General features: G+C 41.7%; 1 protein-coding gene across 4 annotated transcripts; it reads right to left on the reverse strand.

Annotated features, from left to right (window-relative positions):
* Nucleotides 1–150: 150 nt before the first annotated feature.
* On the reverse strand, nt 151–21,579 carry ncoa6 (nuclear receptor coactivator 6). Of its 4 annotated transcripts, none has more exons than XM_088082089.1 (18): nt 21,441–21,579; nt 19,216–19,541; nt 17,413–17,568; nt 16,529–16,651; nt 15,769–15,891; nt 14,834–15,661; nt 14,579–14,710; nt 11,666–12,998; nt 11,440–11,558; nt 11,158–11,285; nt 9,768–10,130; nt 9,441–9,677; nt 5,269–8,272; nt 4,050–4,106; nt 3,713–3,743; nt 3,207–3,248; nt 2,828–2,961; nt 151–536 (listed from the first exon to the last, which is right to left on the reverse strand). In XM_088082089.1, exons 2-18 carry the CDS (start codon nt 19,499–19,501, stop codon nt 490–492), a joined length of 7,143 nt encoding a protein of 2,380 aa, XP_087938215.1. In that variant the 5' UTR covers nt 19,502–19,541; nt 21,441–21,579; the 3' UTR covers nt 151–489. The 4 variants fall into 4 exon arrangements, with proteins under 4 accessions (XP_087938215.1, XP_087938214.1, XP_087938213.1 ...); XM_088082088.1 differs by having other exon boundaries at nt 9,768–10,127; nt 15,763–15,891; XM_088082087.1 differs by having other exon boundaries at nt 15,763–15,891.
* Nucleotides 21,580–22,387: the final 808 nt, after the last annotated feature.

Below are 22,387 nucleotides of genomic sequence, written 5' to 3' on the forward strand. Positions count from 1 at the left end.
ATATCTAATATTTAAATTTAAACAACACTGACTTCATAGCATTGAAATGTTGCTGAAAGTCATTAGTGGTTGTTTAAGTTCAAATATTTACATTAATTTTGTGCTTGCAAAATTACAACCTTGCGGCAAAACATGAATCATTTTGCACAGTTTCACAGAACAAAAAGCAGTAGAAAATTTAATTCAGTTTTACAACATAATTATACAATCATGACAAGTTCCATTATCAGTCTTCACATGATTAATCCAGCATTTAATATAAAAAGCACATTCACACAAACACATACTGTATTGCACACATTCTAACTACAATCTCACATTATAGCATGGACAAAACAAAAGCATTCTTTTTAAAACAATCTGTACATGGTTTCTTCCTCCACTGAAAATTCATAATCTGGGACAAAGAAACCGATATCAACCGATTCACAGCGGGAAAACAAAAACATTTACAGTACAGTTCACAGGTTTCCACAGCTGCAATTGTGCCTATTTTGACTTCCTTCGTTTGGCCTGGGTGGGGCTTGCTCCAGTTTCTGTTAAAAAGAGTATATAAGTGTTTTAGGAGGGTGGTAATGGGCATAGTGACTGGTAACTTAGGCCTAGTGATAGATATTCTATCTAGAGATGCAAAAATTGATTGACTGGTGACCATAACTGGCCATGAATGTTTATCTGGGGGTCAGTCTCAGATATAGCCAGGTCTGTGCTGATAAAATTTACATGCATGCTCTGAGCGATGGTTCACATACAGCAGCAGACACAGTAACATCACCTGCACTTGTCTACATTAGTTATACCGAGGGTGTAAAGAACAGCATAACTTCTTCTACAGCTGCCAACAGCCCACCATCATTACCAGTTAGAGAATGGATGAAATCAAAGTAAGGCGTTTAGGCTGGGACACTGAGCTCCCAAATCACTAAATTTGCCCCTGAAATCAACAAAGGCAGCAGAGAGCAGCTAGATGGGAGATGGAGCGATACGTCACTGCATTTATAAAGAATTCCATCTAAAGTCTGACCAAAACTGAGACTAAAACCAAGTCTTGTGTAGAAGTCAAAAGAAGTCACTTTCCACCGCTCAACATTTGACTGTTCAGACGCTGAAAGGAAAAACTGCTGTTTGTCTGCCTCTGTGCCGCGCTAACAAGCTGTTGCAATCTTTCGATCAGCTAAATGTGCTATTTGTTTTCATTAGGCCTACTTGTTTTTGTCAGTAGTTGAAAATAGTCAATTTAATCTCTTGGGTTCAGTTATTTGGGTTCGGAAAGGGATGTATGGTCCGAGCCAAACTCTAGAATCCACATGGATCCCGGTCCTTCATGGAGATTACGCGCATGACTCTACCGTTCAGTGAAGGAAAAACACTGTTTTTCTCAGTGGAGTTTGGTGTTTTTGATATAACAGCTTCAAATCTCCGTTGGTAAGGGCTGTCTTACGGCAAGGTAAAGCGGTGAAACTATTCTTAATATAGTGTACACTTAAACTGATATTGATTATTTAAGGTGGCTTTAAACTCATCAATGAAGGCAAAGTTTACTCAGCGATGTTTGATTATATGTACTTGACACGGCAGTTCACTAAGCGTTTTAAAAAAAAGGGTGGTTGCTAACAAGTAGCTAAATAAGACTACAGAACATCATCTTGTCCAACACAGCTTTACAGCCTTGTTTTGGAGGCAACATTATCCATGTGACCTCTGTGTAGTTCGTTTGTGCCTTAAGTTAGTTTTGTACTTCTGGCGATTGCACTTGTGCTTCAAAAACATAAAAGAAGTGTTAATTTTTTAAGATTATCTCAATGAACAAAATGTGTAAATATCAAAATGTTTGTTTGCCACAGAGCTTGTTTTCTGCAAATATCTCAAATGCAATGAAAACATCTAGTTGGCTTTTTGACAAGAGGACCAGGGCGATGATAACTTTGCATCGGCCTACAAAAACATCAACCCTGCAGCACTCTATAATTCAATAAAAACACAAATATGGGTGGTCTACCCTTGTCTGCTTGTTTGCTGATTAGTCAAGATTACTAGCAGGCTACTAGGGTAGTTGAAAATTACTTCAAAAGGTTCTTATAGAAAAGTAATGCTATCGCTTCATGTAACAGAATGGAAAATGCTAAAATTATTGGCACTATAGTCTGGGAGGCAAAACAACGGCAAACACAGAGTTGGGCCCTCTAACCTTGTTTGGTAATTAGTCTAATTAGTCTAGCTGTCTCAACAAGTAGAGTTCATTTGATAGATTTGGTAGTTTGTTCTTTGACAGCAAAACGTTTTGATGCCAGTGAGTGAAAACAAAATAAAATGGTGACATTACTTAAACCAAAAGAGAGCTGTCAATCAAGCATGATCTGATTACCTCTCTACAATCATCCATGCAGCCATATAAGATATACATAACACTTTCAAAAATGTTTTGGCGTGCTGTCAATTATAAGTCCGATAAAGCCATCCTGTAAGCTCAACTGCTCTCTGTATGAATCTGAAACACTTTCAGCAGGCAGGAGTGCTCGCTTTGTCAGACAAACTCCCTCAGCCAATCCTGATGTTAGCACTAACCTCTGCTCCTCTATGACACAAATGGGTTTTCAGTTAGACAGTAATGGTCTAAAAAAATACTATTTATTTCTATTTACTATTTGTATGTGAGGTGTACCTCATCAATAACAAGCCATATGAGGTTTTTGCGACACATATGCCAGCATATGCCTCTGGACAATCAGAATTGGCCTAATTAGAATTGGCAGGTCAGACTTTAAAAAACTGTAATCGGTACATCTGTAATCATGCCTCTTAAAAGCTGCTTGTGTGTTTATGTTACCTTTTACAGCAGCACTGGCTCCAGGTCTGGCCGATCTCTTCCTAATGCCGCTGTCTGCTACTGGCTCCTCCTCCACCTCCTTCTCTGCCCGAGAGCTGCGCCGGCTCGGTCCCTTGGGCTTCTCCACAGCAGTGCTGGGAGAACCAGAAAAAAACAACAACAAACGACAAGGAAGGAGGGACAACACAATGATGTGTTACTCAGGGTGAAAGGTTGTGGGTTAACTCTGCTCTACTCAGAGAAAGATATAATACCACTCTGGACTCTTGCTGTTTTTCCTCATCTACCACAGATACTGTCCGTCTTCATCCCGACAGCATCCATTACGTCGACATGATCACTGCTTGTGTCTTTGCAGCGCAAACATTAAAATACATACCTTGGGACTAAGTTGATGGGCGTCTTTCTTTTCTTTGCCCATCTGTGATAGAAGTGGAAAAACAGCGGTAAACTATAAACTGTGCTGAACAAACATGGCTTCACTTCCCCACCATATTAAGACAAACCCCGGGAAAAGAGATGCAACTACAAATGTCAGTGGAGTAGTGCAATTTGCTTTGTGATCGTGTCTATTTTGTTTAAACTTCTGACATGCATTGGAATATTTTTATAGTTGCATGCCAATCATACATACCAAGTGCTGAGGCCATGTGGCTCATTGTATTCACCATGTACCTCCTTGGCCAACCAAATGCACTCCCTGAGTTTCAGTAGAGTTAGAAATGTCTAAGCATTTCTCTTTCAAGAGCGCACATTTAAAGACTAAGCCACCATCACAGCGATCAATAGTAAGGGACACCTTAACAGACCCCAGCACACAAAGCATTACCCAACTTATCAACAACACAGCTGTAATAAGAATACAAATGTTATGAGGAATCTTACCCCTGCTCAGAACCTGTCGAGGCGTCTTCACCTGAACAGGACAAAATACAAAACAAATATGAGTTATTCTTTAAAATTCAAGCATTTTAACAACTTTTAAAACTTGAATGTGGAGGTTCCTGCACACCTTCAAAAAAACTTCTGTAGAATGCGAAAGAGGGAAAATTCCTGTGCACTGTCCAATTACTTGCAAAAAACTTTTTTAAGTAAACAACATTGTTCCTCAAACCTTCATAAGGTTGCAAAATTCCACCTGAGTTTTTTTGCAAGTAATTGGAATGTGTGGGGGAATTCTCTCTTTTTAACAACTTCTTACAACAATTATGACCACACTTACCCGTCTTCTCACTGGTAATGGGTTCCTGGGACTGTGGGACTTCTTTATTAACAGGTGCTGGAGAAAAGGATTACATAGTTCAACTGACATATTGGAAAATGTATAAAAAAAATGTTAGTTGGGAGTATTGACCACTCACTACAGTTACATGCACAACATATTCCGCTTGGATATTCTGAATTAGGCCTTTTCCCAAATGTAGCATTTTCTGATTAATGCTGCGTTCAAATGGAAATAGACAGACAGCAGATGAACAAAATGTTGACCTTTTTAAGACAGTGGTTATGAAAGGAATGGCAAAGATAGGCTGTGTTCGCATCGTCAAACAACTCCACCACCAGTGGAAAACTCAAGAAACAAAGTGGCACTATCGGCTCCAGCTGTTTGAGGCACTTTTCCACATTTTGATGTGATTAATGACATGTTGATCATGAAAATGTACAGCTAAATGTTGATGTGAACTTTGGTAGAAGATTTATTTTTATTAGCCATGAAAACAGTTTTGTGGGAATGTTGTCTTTTTCAGAAAAAGGGCAAAAACTGGAATATTTTGTGCATGCAAACACAGACACATGTAAACAAAGCAATGTGCAAAAGTCTTAGGCCACCATAGATTTACTATACTATAGAGCTTTAGCAAAGTTGTAATGAATATATATACATATCTTTGTCTCATCTTCATTATCTTAATGAAGATGAGACAAAGATATGTATATATACAAACAAAGAATATAGAGAATGTGTACAATGCATTAAAACACTAAGAAAGTCAGAACAGTCAAAAGTCAAACCATTATAAAGGTAGCTCAAAAAAATCAATACTGCGCTTTAGACATGTTTCTAATGCAAGCTGGTGTAATACACTGCCCATGAGACTTAAAGAGATGCTAAGTGGAAACGGAGATTAGACTAAATACATGCAACTTAAACCCGCTGAATTTTTTTTCTGAAATATTTGCATTTCAATGCTGTATACATATTTCCTTTATGTTCTGATTGTGTTTTAGTAAAGACTATACTAAGAAATAATTATGTATTATCATTCTAACCATGCTAAAATAACAAAAGTTAAAGTGACTAAGACTTTTGCACAGTTCTGTAAAACCACATATAGAGTGGCTATGTAATACATCAGGTTGCATGATACTTGTTTGACCTGACCACAGACCATGGCTTCAATATGATCATTATCCTGTTAACTTGATAGCTGTGCGTTTACCTGCAGTGGTCTGAGTGGTTTCAGCAGATGCAGCAGCTGGCGGCATGGGGGGCTCCATAGCCACAGGGTCCAACTGCGCTGGTGGAACAGCACTGGGATTAGTAACTGGAGATGATGTTGTGGGGGCCACCTCCAAAGCAGATCCAGAACCAGCAACAATTGAAACAATGGACGGTATGGGACTTTGTACAGGAGCAACCGTAGAGAGTAAGGTGGAAGAGACACCTGTAGTAGCACCAACTACAGTGACATTAGGAGTCTGAGGAGGTACAGTCTGGGCCTGGCTTGAGACTGAAGCTGGTGGAGGCACTGGAGCCTGGGTAACAATCTGAGTAGGAGCAGCCACTTGGCCAGGAACTGGGATTGCAGAGGAGACAGCAGGTGGAGTAATGTTGTTTGGAGCAGCAGTAGTGGTAGTAAGGGGAGCTAATGCTTCAATCTGAATGGCTTGACTAGCAGGAGGATGAAAAACCTGTGGTGGTACAGCCCCAGTGGGCCCCTGCGCAGGCCTTTCTACAGGACTCTGCTGGGAATCAGCTGGACCAGACACAGTTGGAGAAGCCTGTGTGGGTTTACTTTTCACCTGGGCGGTGGGAGACGGAGACATGGGGCTTTTTCTGATGGTGTTAGCAGCCCCAGGACTAGAGCAGAGAGGAGGTGAGGCCAGCGGTGACTGAAAGGGAGATGATGCAGCAGGGCTTGGATGAGGAGATGGCTGCCTGACTGGGGGACTAGGTTTCTGAGCAGAGCCTGTTTCACCTAGATTTTCTGTTTTGGGAGCCCCTGGGTTAATTTGAGAAGGAGCTGGGGGAGTAACAACTTGAACTGGTGAGGGCACACTAGTGGCCAGCTGGAGCTGTCCAACAGCACTTCTGGCAGGCTGAGTGCTGGTCACGTTAGCCCCTGAGGACTGAGTGGAGCTTGGGGCAGGAGAAAGTTGGATGTTTGTAGTGGACACTTGGATGGGCCCCATCATGGTGACTGACTGTGATACCATTGTGGTATTGGGAGCCACAGATGCACCTGGGACCTGAAAAATGGGGTTGATAAATACAGGGGTGGTGATAAACTGAGGAGGTCGGGGGACAGGGGCCTGCTGCCTGATGTCCTGAGGTCTAATGCTCTTGTTGGGGACAGCCACCATGGTGGACACCAATGATGTGGGTACCTGCGAAGTGGGGGCAGAGGTGATGGGGTTAGAGGTGACGAACACAGTGATCTGATTAGGTGAAATTGTGCTAGAGGAGGCCGGGATCTGAATGACTGAATGAACACTTGTCACAGGTTTAGGACTGGGGCTTGGTTTTTGAGCAGAGCTGGAGTTCGAAGTGGTATTAACGATAGAAGCAGGACTGCTCTGACTGGAAGTGACTGGGTTGGGGCTCACACTCGTGGTTGCAGTACTGTTTGTACTGCGGGTTGGCGTTGGGTTTACATTCGCACTGGGATTGACACCAAGACTGGAGACGGGGTTTTGGCTAGGGTTGGGGATAATATTAGAGGTCACGTTAGTGCTAGGGTGCAAGCTGGACATTGGAGCAGGCTGCAAATTAGGACTGCTGGTCATTATTGGGACAGTAGGTTTGGGTTTAGCTTCTGAATCATTTATAGTGGCAGCAGTAGTGACAGCAGCGGAGATATCTGTACTCTGGGGATTACTGTGGAGTGGTCTCTCTGGCTCCAAAGCTGACTTGGGGCTGTCTTTTCCCATGCCATCCCTAACAGCGTTACTCTGTGCAGGCCGAAGAGGCATGTTTGGGATCCCAGAGTTATCCAGTAACTGGTTGAGGGAGGTTGGAGCTGCCCTGAGAGAGGGTGAGACTTCAGAGTCCTGCATGGCAGCTGTGTGTGCTGGGTGCCTATCAACTGTGCCAGCCTGTAGTTCCAAGTCAGGTTTAGGCTGTTGCGGCACAGGGAAACGAGGACTTGCCATTCTGGGAGCTGATAACTCCCTCAAAGGCTGTGGCTGGGGCTGAGGCATCTGTCGCTGCTCTGCTGCCATCATTCCCTGACTTTCCCTGACACCCTCAGCAGGGTTACCTTGCATCCCATGGAAGGGGGTCTGGGCCTGCTGTGCCTCCATGCCCACACTCACTTGTGAAGGCATAGATACTGGACTTGGGGGTACTGATGTGGGGCTGAGCATCATGGTTTGCCCCTGAGGGTTGACCATCTGCTGTTGGGCAGGGGGGCAGGTGACGGCCATCTTTGCCCCCTTTTGTCTCCCTGGACTTGGGGTGGCTGATTTACGGCTAGAGGCTGGACTTGACCTCCGACTGTTGCTAGGACTTGCCCTCTTACCCTGTGCTCCAGGCTGCTTGTCCTGTTTAGCGCCTGCTCCTCCTGCCCCAGTTGCGAAAGGCTGCTGACTGTTGTTAGTGTTATTTCCACCCACACTGCCGTTGTTACTGCCTGGTAAAGTTAAGTTAGGAGGGGCCTGTCCGATGGCTTTCAGAGTTGTTGGGTTAAGACCTTGCTGATCAAATCCCCTGTTTAGGTTAGGCTGCCTGGGAGGCAGAGGAATGTTTATTTTGGGAGGGAACAGCCCTGCAATAGAGGCATTTAGCCTCTCTGGCGAGAGGTTGATTTCGGAGGGTTCAGTGCTCGGTGGACGATTAGTTGGGGTGAGGGGATGGTGGTAAGGCCTGGGGCTGGCTCTGTTGGGGGTTTTGGGCCGGGAGCTCTGAGAGGTTGTCGGGACATTTGGGAAATGAATGCCTGGCATGGGGCCTCCTTGCTGAGGCTGACTAGGTAACTGTTGCTGAGGACTGGCGCCAGTGTGTTGGGGCATCGGTGATGGAACAGGTCCCTGCTTCATCATGTGAGCGTTGGAGCCTTGGTTGGTCATCATCTGCTGGTTCCCATTTCCAGGCTGCACCCCAGTTTCTGGGCCACCAGGTCTCTCTGGTTTCAGGTGGGCTCCTGCAGAGGCCTCCTCAGATCCAGTGCTCTGAGGGCCCTGTCCTACATCAGGATGGGACATTCTTCGTGCAGCACCTGCAAGCTAGACAGGAGAACATATGCAAATGCTGTACAGTTTACTCTGTATAGTTTACTCCAAAGGAAAAAAAAATTACTGCCTAGGGCTGGGTGATAAAACAATAACAATAATTATCCTGATATAATTTTCCCTGATAGCGATATAATAAATGTTCGATAAATCCTCCATGTAATTAAACCACCCATACGCCTATAGAGGGAGGCGGCAATGCATCATAAATGCCAGTAACCCCCTCGACACTTATCAGAAGACTGAGCAGCAGCCATAGAAGACAACGACTTGGGGACCGGCAGACCAGCCACCTTTCCCCTGCCCACTGAAGTGCACGGCAACATTATAACGTTACATCAACATTCAACGTGCATATTAAGTTATTTATAGTATGATTGTTTTGACCACTGGTAACATTGCAACGTGGTTTAATTCCCAATTATGTTAGCAACAGTCGTTGTATAGTTTACTCATCTAGTGCTATGGGTAAGTTAGCGAGTGACGTGACTGACTGACCAACTATTCCATATAATGACATGACTGAACGGGACTAAAGGTAATGTAAATATGTGTCAACATTCATGAATTTCCACATCTGTAAACATGATTTCTGCCTCAGTCAAACAGACTTTCATTACTACTTCCAGATGTCATCAAAGTCTGTCTTGTTATTGTTTTGTTTGAGAAATGGCAAAATTTAATATTTTTGGGTGTAAAACTTGTAGAGAAAATACAACTCATAGTTAAGATTTTTGTCTTTGTCATTTATTCAGTTTCCACTGTCAGTAAAAACACATACAAAACTTATAAACCGTCTGTCCAAAGAGTTTGACATGCTGCTGACCAAAATTAAGATTTCTATGTCTTTTTTTATTGTCTAATTGAATTACATAATTTTGATTATCATTGTTTTTAATCTACCTCAGATTTTTTAAATGTTCTGCTGTTTAAACTCCAATGAAACTATGTTTTCTTCATCTTTCACTCAGGAGCGAATTTCTGCCTTAAAACTTGAAAGAAATAATGATTTGACTTTTTTTGGTAGATAATTATCGATATTGAGCAACACAAACATTTTGAGCCATATCGCCTAGCCCTTAAAGTGCCATCACAAATAAAATTCAAATCATGAGATGTCAATGTCATTATCATCTTCATGTTGAAGCACATGGGCCCTTACCTGTGGGTTCACCATCAGGGGCATCCCTCTGGCTTTGTCAGGTGACGGCGGCACACCTCCATGTCCCTGAAGGCTGATCATTACAGGCATGTTGCCTTGCTGTGATACGGGAAGCCTCTGCACCTCGGGTGGATTGCCCATACCCCGAGGAGGGAGCTGCCCACCTGGAGGGATGGACATGCGATTCTTTGCCTGCTCCTGCTGCATCTTCAGCATCATCATCATCTGCTGTTGCTGCTATAATGAAAAATGGGGATCGCCATAAACTATTAAAAGGATAAACCACTAACCATACACATTAAGTTAGGTACGTGACAGAAATAATACCTGCTGTTGCAAGTGTGGCTGCTGATTTTGCTGCTGCTGCTGTTGCTGCTGCTGTTGCTGCTGCTGCTGCTGTTGCTGCAGCTGATGAGGGTGCATCTGGGGCTGGCCTTGACCTGGTGTTTGCGGCCCGGCCATCCCTTGCTGCCCTTGAGCATTCTGGAGACCCTGCATCTGCATCTGTTGCATCTGCTGCTGTTGCTGCATCTGCTGTTGCTGCATCTGCTGTTGTTGTTGTTGTAATTGTTGCTGTTGTTGCTGTATTTGCTGCTGTTGCATTTGTTGTTGTATTTGTTGCTGCTGCTGCATTTGTTGTTGCTGTATCTGCTGCTGTTGCATGTGCTGCATTTGTTGTTGTTGTTGCTGCTGTTAAGACAAGACAAAACTTTATTATCTGTTCACATGTTTATTTGCCTTGGATCATGCAACCATGTCACAGCTGCAAGTCACTTTGATTCCCAAAGAAGTGCGTTTCGAGCATAGGCAAGCACAGTCACCTTGCATTGCAAAGATCCTTCATGCTAGTACACATTTGTCTGTTGCACATAAAAACAAAGTCTAGTAAATAGAATTTTATCCACTGTTAGTCGAACGTACTACTGCATTTTCCAAGCTATGGACATACACTGAACTTGCAAATCATACATAAAAACATTGAGCATAAAGGACTGTTGTTTAAGCACGAAGCATTACAAATGAAAATCTCAAACTTAAAAAATGGTGTAATGAGAATAAGTTATCCTTCTATATGAACACATCTAAGTTTATGGTTTTTGCCAATTGAAAACAGATGAAATGGTTTCACTGTTCATAGACTTTAGTCACATTGAATGTGTCTCAAATTAGATTTCTGGGTGTGATAATGGATGATAAACTGTCATGGAAATCTCAGAAAGCACATGTAAAGACAAATGTGTCTGAGAGTATTTTTGTTTAGAAAAAAAGCAAAGTATGTGTTAGATTACAAGGCAATGACAAGTCTGTACTCTTCACATATTTTGCCATACTTCAGTTATCGCAAGTAAGTGTGTAGCAACACATACATGAGTAACATGAAGCCATTGTTCATATAATGAAAGAGAGCAGTAAAAATGATTCATTAAATGGACCTCAGAGAGCATACTAACAGACTTTTTATTACATCAGGAATATGGAAACTTTTAGCAATGTTTGAGAAAGAAGCAGGTAAAATAAGAACTTTTTACTTCTCCCTGCTCCTTCACGGTGTTCCTTTTTACAGGAATGTGTATTAGTATTATAAATGTGTATATGTGTTTTGAATCTAAATCTGATTGCTGTGCATAACCAGAAGAATTAAAAATTAAATGACATGAAACTGTATCACAGCAACTATGCAAGTAGCCAGATCAACAGTACCATGGCTCATCCTCACCTGTTGCTGCTGCTGTTGTTGCTGTTGCTGTTGCTGTTGTTGTTGTTGTTGTTGTTGCTGCTGCTGCTGCATAAACTGCATGGGTACCTGCTGCAATACTCTCTGGTCTCCAGGTTGGCCAGGAAAGCCTAGAAGAAGTGTAGAGATGCATACATTTACAAATCAGACAAAAAGACAAATTTTGCAAAGATAAAGCATGCTGTTAAGTTGCTACAAATAAATAATAAGCAGTGAAATGCAGACAAAATAACTGCCCAAATTGATTAATTCTGAATTAGGTACCTGCAGGCCTGTTGGCAAAATCAGGGAGTTTCTGGCCAGAGGTGTCTAAACCCAAACTCTGTTCACCACCCAGATTTGGCAGGTCAGAATCCTCCATGCCAGCAGCCACATCAAGACCACTAAGAGAATAAAAGAAGCTATATCAATAATTTCATGTCAATGTGAAAAACTTAGTTCAACTGTCCACCATGGCAAAAACAAACCTGTAAGAAAGACAAATTATTACCCAAGTCCCTCTACTTGCTGTGGTCCCTCTCCCTCTTTGGGCTTCTTCTTTCTTGCCGGTTTCTTCTTTTTGGGTTTGGCTTGGTTGCCACCTCCTGCTCCCTGTTTTCCTCCTGGCCCAAACTGGCTGGCTGAGATATCGCTCTGCAGCAGATTGACCAGCAGTGGGCTTGTCAGTGTTACATCTTTGCTGACGTTAAAGCCTCCTGGCTGTACGCAGGGTCCCCCCATCTGCATCTGACCTGGGAACTGTGAGTTAAAGTTCATGCCATGACCTCCAAAGTGGCCATTTCCCATCTGCATGTGCTGAGGACCCGCCATCATGCCTTGCTGTTGCTGTGCCTGGATATCAGGGACCATCTGTTGGACCCCCAAGTCCCCTGTTCCACTATTAGGATCTCCCAAAGGATGTGGGTGTTGTTGAGCTGCCTGTTGTTGTTGTTGTTGTTGTTGTTGCTGTTGCTGCTGTTGCAACATGGCCTGTTGCTGTTGTTTCTGTTGCTGCTGTAACTGCTGCTGTTGCAACTGCTGTTGGATGAGAGGATGACCAGCAGGGAGCCTCATTTGTTGCCCGTGCATGCCCATAGCTTGATTCGGATTGCCAGCGATAGAAACCTGCTGGGGCTGTTGCTGGTTCATCTGCTGGTGTTGTTGCTGTTGTTGTTGCTGCTGCTGTTGTTGTAGCTGTTGCTGTTGCAATTGGTGCTGTTGCTGTTGTTGTAACTGCTGTTGTTGGAGTTGAGCCATTTGCTGCTGCTGTTGTGGGGTCATCTGCTGAGGGCCAACTTGGCTCTGAAACTGAGCCATGTTACCTTGAACGTTTGGGGCAGGGCCACGCATCATCTGGCCAGGCATGACCCCAGCTGGAATCTTGCCTCCAAATGCCTGCTTGTTGCCTTGCATCTGGTTGGCAACCATTTGCTCCATCATGGAGTTTTGTTGCTGTTGTTGCTGCTGCTGTAGGAGCATGGCCTGGTGCCCTTGGCCCCCAACCATCTGACCCTGCCCATGCATCACCCCCTGGCCTTGCTGAGGCATCATTTGCTTGGGTGGGGTCATCCCTCCTCTCTGCCCTTGACTGATGGGCCTTGAGAGAACAGTCTGACCTCCACCTTGGCCTTGAACCTTCTGGCTGGGGGAGGAGGACACGGGCTGGGCCTGATGCTGGAGGCCCATCATCTGGGTCTGGAGGCCAGGCTGCTGCTGGCCCATACTAGGCCCAGCGGTTGTACCAGGTGGCAGACCTGCCATGCTACTTTGTACACCCATAACATTGGGTTGGGCATGTGGTGGACCCTGCATTGAGTTAGGGGTGGAGGCTGAGGGTGGAGCTCCTGATGTAAAAGGGAGAAGAGAGAAAAATATGACTTAAAAGGGGTTCACAACAGGTACTACACTATTATGCTTTCTGCTTACTCCAGGGAAGGTATGGCGTGCCAAATGAGGCACATCAAAGCAGTTCATCAAGTGTAAATGTCAACAACCAACAAACTGCACAGCTGGGACTTAATGAGATGAGTATTAAAATATGATACATTTTATATATAGTTTTAAAGTGATAAATTGACACACTTGGTAGTTAATGACCCAGTGCAATGATTTCTTTAAATTTGTTACTAAACATCATGAGCTGTATTTTAAAATATAATGGTGACATTCTAAATTAAGACTACAAAATTTAAAATATGATAGAACCCCTGTTAAGTTTGTTTGTCTGAAGCTACTCGAACTCAACAAGTTTATTGTGAAATTAAAGAATCCAAGAAAAACCTAAAAGCAGGGTTCCTGCAGATTAAGGCGAGGTAGATTTAATACTTTTTAATGCCACTTGGATTTAAGTTTAAAACTAATTTTCTAATAACCAAAATTCAAGAAGAACAAATGTTGGAAAAACAACTCTTTTTAGAGTGGAACAGATGGAAGACAGTGAACATTTTACATAATAACAAAAGTTTCTATTTGGGTTACCAACAATAGTGGGAAATATCTGGCCTGTTTTCTGGGCTATTTTGTGTTTCTCAATCTTCATGTGAATTTCCACTGCTGGGATTCTCATCATGACGAGTTTAGGAAAAGGAATTTATTTAATTATTTAACAAACAAAAAAAAATAGATATTACCATCTACTTTGAGCTTTTATGTTGCAACATCAGAAAAAAGATTTATAAATTCCTACTTCCCCAGTCTGAGCATTTTTAAGACTTTTGAAAAGATTAATTAAAGTCAATCTAATAACAATTAAGGCTTTTTAAAAATCTATTAATTCAATGCCTTTTAAGACTTTTTGAGGATTGACTGGAACCCTGTTGAATTTGTTACTAAACAGCATAACTTTTATTTTAAAATATTATAGTGACAGTCTAACTTAAGACTAAACAATTTAAAATATGATAGACTGATTGATTTTAACAATTCTGTACTGAAATGAAAGAATCTGAAAAACGCCTAAAAGGATCTAAAATATACTCGATTACACTGCCATAAAGGTTCCTCGTGTAGGTGATTCAATGCAGTTCATTATTTTTAATCAGGCCTGCCATTTGAGTCCATTAGCTGCAGCGTAAACAATCTTTATAACATTTTACATTATCTGATCTCAAATGTTAGACCTACATCCATTACTTTATCATAATACACTCAAAATTAATTAAAAGTATAGTTTTTAAAATCCGTGAGAAAAACTAGTTCTATAGTGGTTAACCGCGTATAGGAGATGCAGCAGTGTATATAATTCAGTAGTCATGTTGTTATCATTTTTCAAGCAGTTGTCTTCATCAGTCAAACAGCATGTCATGACACAACCAAAATGTTTTTTTAAAATGTAAAAAGGCATGTCTCAGTGCATGTAATTGTCAAATGTAAGAAGGATCTTTGCCAAAAATGTTTGCAATTGATTAAACGGCAAATCTTTTACCTGCATGAGTCATCGCTTGGCTGCTCTGAAGCTGCTGACTGGCTCCTCCACCAGTGGTTCCTGGAGTGCTGGCACTCACCTGACCTTGGACAAAGTTTGGGTTTGGAAAGCCCATGGGACGCTTCGGCATGCCTGTAATCAGTATTTATTGTCATTATAGACATCAGACTACTTTAACTTCACATACTATTTTACAAGAGTCAAAATTTTGATTTTTTAAAGTGCATTTCAGTATAACAACAAACAGTAGCCCACCTGGGTGAACTTGGGCCCCAGGCTGTCCATGCTGGGGCATTCCCATGAATCCTTGCTGCAAGTTACCCTGTTGGCCGAGGGCTGCTCTTCCTGGTGATCCAACGCCCTGGGGAAAACCCTGTGGTGTTGTAGGTCTCTGAGCCATCATGGGAGGAGTCCCAGGTGAACCCTGCTGAAAAGGAGATGAGGAGGAGCCAGGGGACTTGGCAGTGAGGTTTCCCTGCGGTCCAGATGTTGGTGGAAGGGGTGGAGGTGGTCTGGGCTGTCCTGTGACACCACCAGGACCAGCCTGTGGGCCTTTAGGCTGGGGAGCAGCAAACTGACCCACTCCTGTCTGCTGCTGTTGCTGTATTTGTCCCTGGCCCATGGCATTGAACACCTGCCCAGCCTGCTGGCTGCCAAACGGGTAAGGCGGCGGAGGATGGCTGGGAGTCTGAACTGTAGCAAGGGAGGGTGGACGTTGAACCATTTGGGCTTGGGGTGGGGGCTTTCTCCAGGCAGGGCCTCCTTGGGCTGCTGGTGGCTGGAGGACACCGGAGGGCAGCTGGTTCCAGCCAGGAGGTACAGCCATCTGGCCCGATGGGTTGAATGGAGGTCTAGGTCCAAGCTGGGAGAGCTGAGCTTGCTGCTGGGCTTGTTGCTGTTGGTGATGTTGTTGCTGTAGCTGCTGCAGTGCAGCAGGGTTGAGCGGTCTACCTCCCTGCAGAGCCTGCATGTGATGAGCAGCCTGAGGAGGCATTGGGCCTGAGGCATGGGGACCGGCCTGTTGATGCTGAAGTTGCTGTTGCTGCTGAACTGACATGCCTGGCATCATTGGATCCATCACATCTGTGGAAGAGGAGGACGCAATTTTTCCATTATTGTATTGTCCAAGCCTTAATTCATTCCAAATTGCAACATGGATGATATGACGTACAAGAAATAAAGACCTGAACCTGTCTGTGAAGATGGTCTCTGAACACGAGGGTGCATCTGTCCACTGCTGCCTGGTACCATAGCTTGACCTGACATGCCAGGCCCTGGGGGAACCATTGCCGGATTAGCCATCCGTACTCCTCCTTATGAAAATATGGGCGTGTTAAATAATTTTGTGGAAACAGGCAAATCATTTTTATAACATACATTAATGCGCAGAAGTCTTTGCACAGCACCACCTTTAACTTTGTTAAATTAGCACGGTTATAATGATCACGCATACTTATTTCTCAGTAGTGTCTTTAGTAAAATACAACCAGAACATACAGGAATGATGTATACAGTATAAAAACTGCAAATATGTCAGAATAAAACAACTTCAGCAGGCTAAAGTTGTAAGTATTTAGTGTGACCCTCTTTTCCACTTAGCACATCTTGAACTCTCTTGGGAAGATAATATGAGATTTACAATACTAATATTCTGGTGTATTTGTAATTAACAGATCAGCAATCACTAACTAATGAATGGCTTTAACACACAAAGCAAAACTAAAAACAACTATACAATACATATGACCATTGTCTGTCTTTACAGCTTTGTGTAATGTGTTCATGTCTTTATGTGTGCTTATGTGTTGGAAATAGAGAAGACAAAAATAATCGATGTTTGCATATTACCTACTGCGCCATTATACAAAATACACTTTTACTGCTACAACTAGTACAAAAAACGCTGTGTAATATTCAAGACCATGTGTCATCAATTCAGTAAAACAATACCTGGACCAGGATGACCTGGAAAGCCGACCTCCATTCTCATCTGGCCAGGTGCTCCAATTGGTCCATTCACTCTGACTTCTTGTCCTCTATTTGGTCCCACAGCCACATTGATGGCCCCTTCCCCTGAATATCAACAGAGTGAACATCTATAACTAACATTTACAACACAAAGTCTAGTGTGTATGCCTTATAGAGTGCATCAGGGATGATGTTTTTTTCTGTAGGCCAACCCTAAAGATAACTTAACCCTGGTTCCCTCATCAAAAAGCTTATGGATTTTTTTCCACTGGATTTTGGACCACTGCAGAGAATAAGCTCTTTGGTTAACAAATGTCTATCATACTTACACATTTTGTTCAACAAGGTAATCTTCATAATTAAACAGCACTTTCGGGATTTGTGAAGTAAATGTAGTCACCTGAAGTAAGAAGCTATTGCAAGGCAAAAACAAACTACACATGGTCACGTCACCACTGCTACGAGCCTGTAGAGCAGATTTGACATGATTCTGCGTGATGACGTTCTGTGGTCTCATTTAGCCAATTGTTAGCAACTGTCACATTAAAGCTTTAAAAGTTTGCGAGTGGGGTATTTACTGATGTAGTTTATGTTGAAGATCAAAACATGAAAGCCTCTGTAGTTTGACCTTATTTAAGGAGTTTAACTGAAAACCCATTCAAAAAACCCACCAACTTTGAGACAAGGGCAGTGGAGGTGCAAAACTGCTAAGTCATTTCTGAGTTTTTGGACTCTATTCTTCTATTCTTATTCTAAGTACCACAGATGTAAAAAAAAAAAAAAAAAAAAGGAAAAAAGAGAATAAACAATACAGTTTTTTGCATTCGGTTTAAATGAAAGATGAAGTTTGAAGGCAGTGCTGTTACCTTCTATCTGCACAGAGAGAATCCCCAGGTCTCTGAGCTGCTGCTGGTTGTTCTGGGCCAACAGTCTGAGTCGCTCAGCAGCATCCCGAGGAATGTTGAAGGTAACTCGCACACTGTTCCACGGCTCCACATGTTGTGGCTGTAGCCTTTCAGAGCCTAAAGAGGGACAATGAATGGATATAAGTTGCAATTACACTGAATACAAGATGGATTTTTTTTAGAGGTGACTGGTTAGAGAGGGACAAGGAGAGGATGGACACTCAACTGCTGGTGTCATATATAATAGGACAAAGAATTCAGGACATTTCTCTAATAAAAGACTTGTTTTTCAGTGAAAACACATCTCTGGGAATTAATCTAGAAAAACATCAACTCTAAAAGCATTGTATTTTATGACTCCATCTGCTGGTGGGCCACCAATATAAGAGTATACATTATAGAGTGTTAATTCTACTACATAAGAAACTTGATGGTCAATAAAATTAGCTGGAGAAAAAGATGGATATATCAATACCTATTACCTATCAATACCTAGTATTGGATAATGGCCAAAAATCCAAATAAATGTATTCCTACTTATTCTAGTGGGCTACCAGATGAGTAAAATGTACTAAGTAAAAAGCTAAACTTGGCAGTTTGTGTTTAGATACAATACTGCCACTAAAACTATCACAATGCAATGCTGCATAAACCCTCCCTCCACCCAATAATTACATATAAGAAGATTGAAACTTTTTTAAAGAACTGTATTTAACCGGGCAGACAACTGAGGTCTTATATTATATAGACCCAGATACACAGCCAGAGCTGGACAGCAGCTATCAGGACACACCTGTAATGAGCAGCTCCTTTTTGTATGCAGCATATCAGTTAAAGGGACACTTCACTGATTTTCAACCAGCTTTGTATCAAAACAATGTGGGTAGTGTGTGTAGATGAACTGTGGTAAACTGGACTCCATCTAACAAGTGCCATGATATGCCTCCTCCACCCACGGAGAAAATTGTTGGCTCTCGGGCTGTTGTCTGATCCACCAACTGTACTTCCACGTTTTCGTATTGCCCGCCGCCATGGACACAAAGATTACTGAAGTGACTCGAGAGACAGACCCGCCCATCCCTTGCCCTCTCTCTCCCTCTCAAACTCGGACTGAAATGCCACCAAACAGTAAAACTGGGCAGTGCTGATCAAACAGAAGTCAGGATTATGTTAACACAGTGCCCAGTTCTTGCCATATGCCCTGTTTAGCTGTAATAGCAAAAGTTTGCGAACAGGAAGTGGGCGCCACCCTGCACAGAGAAACTGATTGAAAGCTAAGCTCAAACAGTAAAACTAAACAGCACTGATCACATATAAAACAAGATTCTGTTACTGCATTGCCTGTTTCTCACCTTAAACGTTTTCAGAAACATCTTTTAGCTTTGCATTTAAATATAATACAAAATCATTTGTTACCAGCCAGCCGCCATCGTGTGACATGGCCAAGCTCACATTATGTCACTCACCAGTAGGAGCATTCACTGGTCAGGTATGGCACAGTGCATTCTAGTAGTTGTAGGTTTTTCTACTTATTAAGCAAAAGTGAATGCCACAGCCCTATTTCTCTTTTTTATCCTGGTCATGTAGCACCAATTCCAAAAGTATTTGTGTCTTTCCAATGCACTGACGGCCTAGTTTTATGTGAGTACACTCTTTATATCTTTGAATGCTTCTTTTTCTGATAAAAAAGCAAACAAACAAGAAAAAACACTTGCACGGTTTTCCTCCCCATTGCAGTTAAGCGTAAAACAGCATTAAACTAACCCATATCAAGCATGTCTGGTATTCCACTGAGGATAGTGTCAAGTTTTTGAGTGAAGTCCTCATCTTCCATATTCCCTTGAAAGGCAACAAAAACTGTAAAATCTTCTCCCTCCCCGTTGGTTTCTTCCACATCCTCTTGCTTGTTGACTTGCTCCTCCTCTGTTACTGTGCCTCCATGGCAACTGTCAGCATCCTCCCCAACACCTGAGTCCCTGTCGGAATCATTATCAGGCTCCAGGTACTCTGTCCTCTGCAAGGGCGAAGGTGGGGTGCTTCGATGCGCCATCCTCCCCTTTTACTAGGAGTGGCGTTTAAACCGTTTTATGCTGAAATTACACAAGAGAGACACGTGTCATCATTCCATCCCATAAACCACCAGTGTCACAGTCAAGACACAACAGGTGACAAAGTAAAATATATATTGTCTCTCCTACAGCTGATACAGAATGCAGCAGGGAGACTCCTCACTGGTACCAGTAGAGAGACCACTAGTCCTGGCATCCCTGCACTGGTTACCCATCAAATACAAGACTGTTTTTAAAGTTCTTTTTTTGTTTTTTAAGCCTACATGGATCGGCACCCCTGTACATTACAAAACTTATCTGCTCCTACTCTACACTTACGAGACTAATCTTAAGATGTACATGTTTTTCAATAGTCTTTGGTTGCTCATACTGGTGTGTAGTGTTTTATAATTTTACTACTCTCATTTTTTTATATTTATGTACATATACTATTGCTTTGTAATTTCTGCTAACATTTTGTTGCTGTGCGCATTTCAAGTTATCAATCTGTGTTCCATTTGTTTTCATTTCTACAGCACTTTGATCAATGACGGTTATTTATAAATGTGCAATATAAATAAACTTGATTTGATTTGATAACAGCAGCGCTGGAGTAGTAACTAACAGCTGTACAATATATCGGATGCTGGGTGAGTGAGTAGCTACAGGTTTTCAATTATAGCTTCAGGAGAGAAAAGGTCAAACAAAACATGCTTTCTTTCTTTTTGCAAATGTATGTCAAGCCAATAGGATAAATTTGTTTCTTGCAACATCCCCAAAATAATAATAGAGCCATGGGTGCCCTTTTTCAACAGAATATTGTCTCTATTCCATGTCACTACATATCGGCATTAATTTGTAGATGTCATATATTACCTGCTGCCAGTCACTACAAGTAAGAAATATTTTTTAAAAAGACAAACACGGACGGTGTGTTTTGTGATGAACAATCTGAAACTTTTTTTTTTAACACGATGTTTTTGGCGTTGTTTTTCTTCAAAGACATTACATTATTTGGCAAAAGTATAGTGTTAGGCTTTCTCAATAGCCCAAAAAAGAAAGCAAAGCATAAAATGAATCTGGTAATGGTTCTGGCAAAATACTTACAACATAATTGTAAGTTTAGCAAAAAAATAAAAAAAAAAATAAAAAATTGGCAGTTTTCTGAAGGATAGGATTATATGAAATTACTGATTCGACGAACAAAAAGGCTATCAAGACTCTTGGCATTTGTATATCTGACAATATTTTTATTTATTGAAATATCCCCCTGGCTTGATTATTGTTGTTATTGTGTACGTCAAATTGTATTCTAGACTTTTGACTTTTTTACTGTTATGTAAATTAGGAATAACAACAAAAACAACAACAACAAAAAATAAACACTTCTATGTGGCATCACTGAGACCGGTGATGCTTAACTTATATCTGCAGAAATGTCAAAGAGGTACACAAGGGACTGCGAGTAGTTCTTATCTATTGTTTGATTTGCATTAATGTCAAATAATGTAACATTGCGTCAATCCACTGCCATAATCGGGGGGCAGCTTGGTTAACATGATCGGCCCAGCAGTAGCACGGGCCTTAGCGCAAACGTTAGCCACCGTAACGTCATTAAAAGCGGCTAGGAAAACACAAATACCCCTTACCCCGTGTCATTGTGCATTTTAGTGCCGATATGGTCATCACTTACAATTCAAATTAATGCGTTTCTAGCAGTCACCATACAATGAAAGAGGATAAAAAATAATGTCAAGGCGGTTCCTGCTGGCTTCCCCGACAGCTCCAGTTAGCAAACGTTAGCTAAGTTAGCTGGGTAGCACTGCAGATAATTAATCATAAACGCATTTAAAAACAGGCCATTAGCTTCATAATTCATTAGCTTCAATTTGTCAAATATCATCAAAAGTGCATTCCGCACAAGGAAAGCAAAACCCTTACCGCATATATTCATCTGAAAATAAGTTTGACCAGTCGACATCTGCTAGCCAGATTAGCTCACAAAACATGAACCACAAGCAAGATGTCAAGCTGGAAGGGAAGGGAAAATACTGTTTCCGGTGCTGCTTGTCAAAATAAAACCCAAAATAAGGAAGTAGAAACTTTTTTTTAAAGATAAGAAAATGACCTGAAAATTACTTTAGTTCGATTTGTTTATTCTAAACAGAAATGTCGTTTTCTTTTTTGCTTATTTTAAGGTAATTTTCCTTTCCCTTCTTTCTTTTTTCTTTTTTAACTAATTTCCTGTTAATTTTTGGGCCTTGTCTTGTGAAGTTGCTCATTGCTTTCTAACAATGAAAGACCTAAAACCAATTTGCTTAGGTTTTAAAGGGTTAAGTTGCCTTCATTAGGTAGTCTGTCTTTGTTTTCGCCTGGTTGTCTTATTATTAAGATGACTGTGTTTTCTTGGTTTTTGGCTGTTAGTTTCTTCTACACACCTGCCCTGCATCAGCCTCATTCAGAGAGAGGCAACGTCCCTTCAAGTAAAAGAAAGTACTGACATAAACATCAAGTAACATTTAGTAGGGGTATGGGTAATAATCAATACATTATAATTTTGCAAAATTGTATGTGGCAATACTGTAAAAACACAAGAACGGCAAGTATCGACTTTTAGTTATAGAGATTATTCATGTTGAAATAAATTAAGTTTCTGGTAGCCTATGCAAATAAAGAAAATGTTTTTAAAAAAGTTTTTCCTTAATTTGCAGTTGAAAAAAGGCAACACATTGCAATATATTGTATAATGTTATTGTAACACTCAGTATATAATAAAACATGTAGAATTCTAATAATGCTGTATTGGGACCTGAGCATCTTGATAATATCGTATTGGGAGCCTGTTATGATTCCCGCCTCAAATATTTAGTTCCAGACATCAAGACATC

This window comes from Plectropomus leopardus, chromosome 9 (assembly GCF_026936395.1).
Source record: "Plectropomus leopardus strain MGB_pleo_1.0 chromosome 9, ASM2693639v1, whole genome shotgun sequence".
Taxonomy (NCBI): Eukaryota; Metazoa; Chordata; class Actinopteri; order Perciformes; family Serranidae; genus Plectropomus; species Plectropomus leopardus.

What these genes read in the sequence shown, in the direction of transcription:
- ncoa6 (XM_088082087.1), bottom strand. Translation starts at nt 19,501, where the DNA reads ATGGCGCATCGAAGCACCCCACCTTCGCCCTTGCAGAGGACAGAGTAC. An exon ending in ACCAGACATGCTTGATATGG is followed by an intron (nt 17,569 to 19,215) that starts GTTAGTTTAATG and finishes GTCCCTCTTTAG; the next exon opens with GCTCTGAAAGGCTACAGCCA. An exon ending in AGCCAGTGCTGCTGTAAAAG is followed by an intron (nt 537 to 2,827) that starts GTAACATAAACA and finishes TCTTTTTAACAG; the next exon opens with AAACTGGAGCAAGCCCCACC.